Below are 9,447 nucleotides of genomic sequence, written 5' to 3'. Positions count from 1 at the left end.
AAAGCTAACATGGCAACTGCAGTTCCAGAATCATCTCAATGGCATCACTGAGTTATTCAAACCTTAGTATCTAAATCTTGAAGCCTACTACTTCAATGTAACAGTTGTAAAACACTGGCCATTGATGCAGGGTCAATTTTGATGCTCGTTCAAAGCCCACGTTTAAAATCCGACCTTTCAAATGCTTATTCATGGTCCCGATGCAAGAAGAGAAAGTCAAACAAATTCTAGCCCCCTACTCGCCTGCTCCTTCGTTCCTTCATTTCACAGCCATTAGCAATTGTCATTTGCATTGCTAACCCGCAGCTGTGATTCTTCATGCTTCGTTGAGAGGATGCTTCGAGGCAGGGACACAGCAAATAAAAAAGGTCGCATTAAAGGGGCTCTTAAGCAATGTGAAGCAGGTATGCTCTGGAATGACGGTTCAGCATGAAGAACTCAAAAAAATATGTGGGGCACTTCAGCCAGGAACACGCTGCTAATTACCAAGCATAAACGGCCAAAGATCAGGGACCATGTCTACCCTCCTCTAGCGATCACTGTTAGAGGGTTGTCGAAGTAATACCAGAGGTAGAAGAGGCAGATCCCTTCCTGTACCGTGACAGGGCAGTTTTACTGATGATACCTCGTGTGGCCAAGATTTTAAGGAAGTTGTTCCGGAACTTTTGCCCTATAAAGGCATATATGATAGGGTTTATACAGCTGTGAGCAAATCCCAGGATTTCGGTGCTTGAAATTGCAACATCAATGCTTTTACGACGGTCACAGGTTTCGCCAATAACGTTGATCCTCATCAGGGTGTCAGCAAGAAGAGAGATATTGTAGGGCAGCCAACAGAGCAGGAAGACCACCACTATGGTTATGATGACTTTCATTGCTTTAGTCTTTTGGCTGTTCTTAGTCTGGAAGAGTCTGTGTACTGTCACGCCATAGCAAAAGAACATGATGATCAAAGGGATGATGAACCCAAATACTTGTGGAAGGATTCTCAATATCACCCTCCATTCAGATGTTTTCTCCCCTTGGATATCCTCATAACAAACCATTTCTGAAGAGGAGTTATGTCGGAAAGCATTACGGAAGACAACCATAGGGAAGGAAATAAGGAAAGAAAAAAGCCAGATGCCAAAGCAGACAAATTTGACCCAATGCCTTTTCTCAGTGACTGCGTGTGTAGCATAAACTATTGCCAGGTAACGGTCAATGCTGATAAAGGCCAACAGGAGGACACCACTGTAGAAGTTTACTTCCTTCAGGACTGAAGTGGCTTTGCACATGACATTGCCAAAGATCCATTCATGAGCTCGGAAAGTAGCCCAGATTGGCAAGGTGAGCGCAAAGAGCAAATCAGCTATGGCTAGGTGCAGCAGATACACGTCCGTAACAGAGTGGTTTCCTTTGTTGTAGGTGATCACCAGCACCACCAAGGAGTTCCCCACCAGGCTCAGAAGACATACCAGGACATAGAAGAATGCCACAAAGTACTTCAGCACAGCTGAGTTACTGTCGGATCTGCAGGGGGCTGCTGCATGGGTAGGAATTCCAGTGTAGTCATAAGAACTGTAATCAAATAGGCCAGACAAATCTTCACCGCCCAAACTCAGGTCTTCCATTTTGACTGTCTTGTTCTGGGCCTGTGAAGAATGTAAAGACACAACTGATACATGAACATAATCACTGGGGTTTATATCTCAGTTATACAGGAAATCTGAATGATCTGGAGGTTGTTCAAAACTAGTTTCTCTTACATTTTTCTTAAGGAACTCCACCTGCTCTGCTTAGAGCCGGGGCTGGTCTCCCTTACATTAAACAAATATACGAGGGTTATGGTTTTGTAAAATCTGACTAATTTAGAGCCTGCACTCTTAGGGAAAATAGAGATTGTTTTAGAAAGTCTGTTTACTGGCATCTGATGGAGCTTTATCCAATACAACAGCATAATCTGCAGTTTGGCATAAAGGTTAAACACATATATGTGCAATGTTTTACAAACACCAAAAGTTTTCATAAGACTTAGGTATTAGGCCATGCCCAAGGTCTATTTAGATGAGAAATATTCTAAAAGTCCAGTAAATCAACACCTTCATATGGATTGAAGATATACATGGTGTCTTACATTGCTCCCTAGATTATATGTCCAGAGCCAGATCTTGATCATAATTCCAGATCTAGTGGTATAACTTTTTCTACTCTGTTATATCAAACATGTAACCCACAGAATATCTTTGTTTGATTTGGCAGCAGATATTCTTCATTGTAACTTTGTTCAGACCATTGTTGTTCTCTGTTATGAAGACCAGCTAGTACAGTCAGTACTGGTGTGTGTGTATATACACACACGCATATATACACATATTAAAAAAATCTAACAATTTGATGTTGAATGTTGTAAATGTGACCCTTGTCTATTTTGTCCAGTACTGGTCCATCAAGTTTCGATAACACTGGTTTAAATGAGCAAAAATGACTCCTTGACTGAATGAATCCAGAAAAACATTCTTCTGCAATCTCCCAATGTTTTTTACATGCTTAAAAGTAGTCAAAAGTTGCAGCACATTAAATTCTGAGGTTGGAAGGAGCTTTCAAATATATAAAATAAACTCTGTAGTGCCAGATCCATTCCATCCAGCAGTTTCTTGTTCACCATGCTCTCTTTACAGGAGATGCATGCTTCCGCTGTCCATTCTTCTGCGTTTCTGATTATTTTATCTATTATTTATAATGGGTTTCTGAAGGCAATGCAAAAGGTTTTATCTTTACCAGTTGGCAAAGCCATATTATTCCAGAGTGCTTTTTCTTCAAGGTTCTTAAAAAAGAACTGGTTGACAGGACAGTTTTATAAAGCAAATAGGGATGTGATAAAACAGAATTGTTCAAGAGGGCACTTTTAATAAAGGGAATAGTGTTACACTTTCAATTGTCTGTGAAAGGTTTTAGTCAGTTCCCTCCCAGCTTGCTGGGGGTAAAGGGAAGATGACTGGGGAAGGCACTGGCAAACCACCCCGTAAACAAAGTCTGCCTAGGAAACGTCGGGATGTGACATCACCCCATGGGTCAGGAATGACCTGGTGCTTGCACAGGGGACCTTTACCTTTACCTTTAATTCACCTTTAGTCTCAACAAGAAAAGCAGACAATAAATGAAGTAAAGAAAAAATGCTGCTCTGTTTTGATGACTGGACGTGTACATGATTTATTTTAATCTTGGCTGATTTTATTGGAAACCACTTTGAACTATTTGGAAATGCAGGGCAAAACTTTCCAAAGAAATAATGCAGGTCAAAATTACATCTAATTAATAAATATTTTTGGAATGTGATTTTAGTCTTGTTGTTTTTCTTTTATATTACATTGTTTGTTGGATGTATTAAATTATTGATAGCATTGCTTTCTATTCTGCAATACACCTTGAGTTTCAACTAGAAAGCCAAACTGTCAATGAAGTAAGTAAGCATATAAATAAAAAGTTCCATTAAGATAATTTATGGACTTGAAACTGAAAGGTTTATTAAATAATATTTTTAAACAACAAATAGCATCAAAGAACTATAGACCTCCAAGGAATGAAGCAATCATTAGATTCAATTCATTTGCCAAACAGAGCAGCTCCTAGAGCCCAAACTGTAGTGTATTCCATGCAAAACCTTGGGCCACACAGTGTCATCCTAAGCACAGCCTTCCTTTTTGCCTTCTGTCCAACTGGCATGAAAGCAAAAAAAAAAAAAAAAGGGACTTTTTCTGATTGGTTTGCAACCCTATACATGGCTTGGGAAGCCTGGAACAGAGGGAAAAGTATTGGGTCTCTGATTACTACTTCCATGGATCTGGCCTGTAAAACAGGTGTGGGAGGAGGTCCAAGTTAGGGCTGTTGAAAAAACAATTCGGTAAAATTCGGGTTCGGGTTTATTGCCTCCCCCGCCCCCCGGAAACCAGAATGCCGAATTTCCTTTACCGGTAAAGGTAGGAATTCAGCTTTAAATTTAGATTTCCCCCAAAAAACGGCCATTTAAACCCTATGGGGGCTTTTTTCCAGTTTTCCACGGCTCCTGGGGGGGCATTTTTGCAGGTAGAGGCTTGAGTGCTAGGGAAGCCGTGGAGATGCTGCAGAGCAAAAGAAACAAAGCCCGCACCCCCGCCAAACAGCTGAGTGGTGGTAGGGCCAGGGGAACGAAAAGGGCTGGTTGAAAACTTAAGCTAGGAACAGGAGGAGGCAGGGAAACCCTCACGCCCGCAGTTCCAGTTGCACTGTAAGTGACGTCATCACGTAAATGACGCTGGTCACTCCTCCTCTCTTCCCCCACCTACCTCCGCCTGCTCACCAGCTGAGAATCGGCGGGCAACAGCAGTAATGGGCGGTAGATTGCTCGCTATAAGAGGGCAGTTGGCAACCCTACCAAAAGCACAATTTAGAACTGGAAAATGGCACAGAATAAAAGAGTTAAACACCATCTCCCCCAACAATGCTATTTAGTACACAAACCCGTGTTAAAAAACAAAACAAAAGTCATGGATCTCTTACATCACATGTAGCTTGACTGGAACATACTAAAGATGTAAGGGCAAAGGAAGATTGGAAGTAGTGAGGCTGAGAACTAGGAAGGGGTTGAAGATGACTGGTAGTTATGGGAATGTGAGCCCAGAAGCAGGATGGATTAATTGCACCTATTGATTGATCAAACTAATTTCCTTTTCTGGCAGACACCAACCGCATAGATATGGACAGCAGATTCCAGAGAGATTCTGGGCAGGCTAGATTAATGCAGTACAAGGTATAGTTGTTTGCTCCGAATTACGTGCACACAGGGCTTATATAGATTCTGAGCAGACTTATGTAGGAGCTGGGGGCTTGAAAAAAGAAGTTTAGGAAACTTGGCATTAGATACATCATTAAGCAAGTACTATACTATGATGGCTACTTTACACTCAATACTTTCCAATATACTATGTGTGTATTGGGGGAGCGTACATCTGTGTACACCACCATATATAAACAAGTGTTTGTTTGCCATGATGGTTTCTAAAGATTCCATGACAGCAAAATAGCTAGTCATCAGCTTTTCACACACAAACACATACTTTTCTTTTTCTGAAGAGGAGATATGTTAGCGAAGGGGAAAGGTCACGTGTGATGTAGCCCTCACTTTATAGTTTTGTGGGGGAAACTCTGTCAACTATTTGGCTGATCTCTTTTTAGTAGGCTGACCTCTTTGTAAAAGGAAGTGTTGGCACACACCCTTCCCAACAGTTACGATGTGTACACCTCAGAATGTCAGTCACGTTTCATTTGTAAGGTCTGTGTTATGCCACCAGATGGCTCTTGAAGTGGGAATAAAAAAACAACACAAATACATACATAATGAAACAGGCAAACAAACAACCTCCCAAGAGCAGGGACGTTGAACTCAATTGTGATGAGGGCCGGATATGACCTAGTTGCCACTTGGTGGGGCCAGGCCAGATGCCTCGCCAGCCCAGATGGAGAGTGGGGGTTTTGCTGCCTGGGCTGGCTCATGGGTCAGATAAGAGCTCTCAAGCGGCCAGATCTTCCCAAGAGCCTTCCTTTTTCAGGCCTGTCTTTATCCACAGTGTTTTTACCACCACATCATTCAACTCATTAGAGCTGCCTCTTTTATTTTGGAAAAGAAGGGGAGTTGGTTGTTCCAATTTGAAATGTTGCCTACACGTTCCCCAAGAGAGTTCCTTCAGCACACTTTCATTGGGGTACCTTGGAGAGACACGGCTTCCTTGTTGGATAAGGTTGTACTTTGTCTGGTTGGGGCCTGGGAAAGAACGGTAAGGTTGTATTTCAGTCTCATTAGGATCTGGGGAACACTTCTTTGTTTAATCTATTTTTATCTTATTTATCCTCAAGAAGCTCAGGGCAGCCATACATGGTTCTTTCTCCATTTTAGCCTTACAAACCACCCTGTGAGATAGGTTAGGCTGAGGAAAATGTACTGGCTGAGGGTTGTGTAATGAGTTTCATGGCAAGCAAGGTGTTGAATCTGGGTCTCTCTAGGCACAACCCAACACTCTTAACTGCTACAATACATTTGCTTTGGCTCAGAACTCTTGCCATTTAATGTATGTTCAAAATCATAACTTGCTCTTTTCTGGATAACAGAAAAGTCAGCAAACAGAGGTAACATCTTTTCTTTATGCCCATCATATGTGAATCAGTGTTGTGGAGAACCTAATATGTGATTTGGACAATATAGTCACATTTGTAACAAGCCAGGGAAAATGAATTATTCCAATTAGAAATCTTGAGAGAGGTAAACCCTTTTCCACTTTTATTCTGATCAGATACTCCTCCGTATTGACATCTGTGTGGTTCTGTTGCTCAGCTCAGTGAGATCCAACATTTCTGATACACAATTAGACACTGGGAGGCACTCATAGAGCAAAGGAACTGTGTACATCCCTGAAGTTATGATGCATTATGTTTGCTGCTGCTAAGGCTTAAGTAAAACTTTGATTTCAGGTTATGATGCTGGTCTCTATTGAATAAACCAGCATCTCCAAGACCTTCAAAACATGCACAATGACCGCTGGGCACAGAGTATGACTGCTTTGGCATATATGGAAATAAATTCTTTTTTAAACAGCTACTCTACTCCAAAGACAGTTAAGGTTCATTAAAAACAAAGGTTGCTTATACAGTGAGGGGAAAAAGTATTTGATCCCCTGCTAAATTTGCCCGTTTGCCCTCTGACAAAGAAATGACCAGTCCATAATTTTAATGGTAGGTTTATTGTAGCTGTGAGGGAAACCCCCAGAAAACCAGTAGACAAAAGTCAGAGATTGATGTGCATTATAATGAGTGAAATAAGTATTTGATCCCCTATCAACCAGCCAGATTAGGGGTAGGGGTAGGGGTAGGGTTAGGGTTCTGCTGTCGACAGAAGCAATCAATCCATCAGATTCCAAACTAGCCACCATGACCAAGACCAAAGAGCTGCCCAAGGATGTCAGGGACAAGATTGTAGACCTGCACAAGGCTGGACTGGGCTACAAGACTATTGCCAAGCAGCTTGGTGAGAAGGTGACAACCCTAACCCTAACCCTAACTGTCAACCTCCCTCGGTCTGGGGCTCCACGCAAGATCTCATCTCGTGGAGTTGCAATGATCATGAGAACGGTAATGAAGCAGCCCAGAACTACACGGGAGAACTTGTCAATGATCTCAGGGCAGCTGGGACCATAGTCACCATGAAAACAGTTGGTAACACACTACGCCGTGAAGGACTGAGATCTTGCAGAGCCCGCAAGGTCCCCTTGCTCAAGACAGCACATGTATAGGCCCGTCTGCAGTTTGCCAATGCACATCTGAATGACCCAGAGGAGAACTGGGTGAAAGTGTTGTGGTCAGATGAGACCAAAATCGAGCTCTTTGGCATCAACTCAACTCGCCGTGTTTGGAGGAGGAGGAATGCTGCCTACGACCCCAAGAACACCATCCCCACCATCAAACATGGAGGGGGACATATTATGCTTTGGGGGTGTTTTTCTGCTAAGGGGACAGGACACCTTCACTGCATCGAAGGGACGATGGACGGGACCATGTATTGTCAAATCTTGGGTGAGCACCTCCTTCCCTCAGCCAGGGCATTGAAAATGGGTCGAGGATGGGTATTCCAGCATGACAATGACCCAAAACACACGGCCAAGGAAACAAAGGAGTGGCTCAAGAAGAAGCACATTAAGGTCCTGGAGTGGCCTAGCCAGTCTCCAGACCTTAATCCCATAGAAAATCTGTGGAGGGAGCTGAAGGTTTGAGTAGCTACACATCAGCCTCGAAATCTTACTGACTTGGAGAGGATCTGAAAAGAGGAGTGGGACAAAATACCTCCTGAGATGTGTGCAAACCTGGTGGCCACCTACAAGAAACGTCTGACCTCTGTAATTGCCAACAAGGGTTTTGCCACCAAGTACTAAGTCATCTTTTGCAAAGGGATCAAATACTTATTTCACTCATTATGATGCACATCAATCTCTGAGTTTTGTCTTCTGGGTTTCTGGGGGGTTTGCTGTTGTTATTCTGTCTCTCACAGCTACAATAAACCTACCATTAAAATTATGGACTGGTCATTTCTTCATCAGAGGGCAAACGGGCAAATTCAGCAGGGGATCAAATACTTTCCCCCCTCACCGTAGCAATCCCTGCCACTTCTTGCAGCATGACACCGGTGCCTCTGTCCCCTTCCCTGGCAGCAGGGATTAATCGTTAATCTGTAAAACACCACAGATCTCTATGGGAAGGGTACTACATAAATGCATTAAAAAGTATAAATCAATATCATATTAATTACAGTTATGTAAAGTAATAAAAAACACTTTTGTATATCATCTGTTTTTAGGGAGATCATCACACACTCAGGGTAACCTTCCTCCTTGGTGAACACTGTACTGTCATTGTGATCATCACCCTTATCCCCCACTCCTCTATAAAGCTAAATGAGGACATCCACATACCTGCCTTCTCCTGAGAATGTTGGAGATTCAAAGTCTCTTAAAGGAACTAGCCCTTGCAAAACTTCCCTTCCCGGTGTATAGAGCAGAACTGCAGAGAACCCTTTTTATACCTCAGAGACTCACAGAGGAAGGACCTGTGGAGAAAGATAACAGGAAACTGCTGACACCATCCTAAGAGCGTTAGGTACCCTCCTCAGCTCCTCTACCTCCTGTAGAGTCCCCAAATGTGGGAGTAATCTACCTAAATGACTGAGTGGATCACCCTCTGGCGTCTCTGTGGCCAGGGCTTTATCCCTGAAGAGAACTAGGCTGCTGAAATTCAGGGGTGAATGGGATTGTGAAGTTTAAATAAGCTTGGGGTAAGTCTCTTGAGGTAGAGAACATGGACCAGAGTTAACTTCATTTTGCCTTAATAACAACAGATCAAAATTGTTGTGATGAAAAAGGACAGCATACCAGAAAAAATAAAAACAGCTCTGAGTGACTTTCAGACATAAATCTTCTCCATTAATGCTGTGTCACATGAACAGGCAAAAATGTCAGTGGCTCATGATCTGCACACTTCTTTGTGACATGGGACTCTAGGCAGGATGGTTCCCTGTAATGTACCCAGGCAAGTACAGTTATCTGTTTACATAGAAAGAAACGCCATGACACTGATTCCTTGAAAGAGACAGCCTTTGACATGTACCCACTGCGTGGCGGGGAGTCCAGGGAAGGGGGGGCGGCTTGGAAGGGCTCGGCATCACGGAGCCCTTCAAAGCCCCCCCCCCCCCCGCCCAGCTGCGTGGCAGAGAGTCCAGGGAAGGGGGGCCGGCTTTGAAGGGCTCCATGCTGCCTGCAGAGAAGGGGGTGGCTTTGAAGGGCTCGGCAGCGCGGAGCCCTTTAAAGCCCATGCAGCTCAGCTGGGTGGCGAAGAGTCCGGGGGGTGGCTTTGAAGGGCTTTGCGCTGCCTGCAGGGAAGGGGGGGTGG

The 9,447-nt window shown here is 43.5% G+C and overlaps 1 protein-coding gene across 1 annotated transcript; it reads right to left on the bottom strand.

Annotated features, from left to right (window-relative positions):
• Window positions 1-542: 542 nt before the first annotated feature.
• On the bottom strand, window positions 543-8,181 carry LOC130488014 (C-X-C chemokine receptor type 1-like). Its single transcript, XM_056861618.1, has 2 exons — window positions 8,152-8,181; window positions 543-1,634 (listed from the first exon to the last, which is right to left on the bottom strand). The coding sequence occupies exons 1-2, from the start codon at window positions 8,179-8,181 to the stop codon at window positions 543-545; spliced, it is 1,122 nt and encodes a 373-aa protein (XP_056717596.1).
• Between the last annotated feature and the right edge of the window lie 1,266 nt (window positions 8,182-9,447).

The sequence above is a fragment of the Euleptes europaea genome, chromosome 15 (genome assembly GCF_029931775.1).
Source record: "Euleptes europaea isolate rEulEur1 chromosome 15, rEulEur1.hap1, whole genome shotgun sequence".
NCBI classification, from domain to species: Eukaryota; Metazoa; Chordata; class Lepidosauria; order Squamata; family Sphaerodactylidae; genus Euleptes; species Euleptes europaea.
Note: the sequence above shows the minus strand (reverse complement) of the source record. Positions and strands in the feature narration are given on the sequence as shown.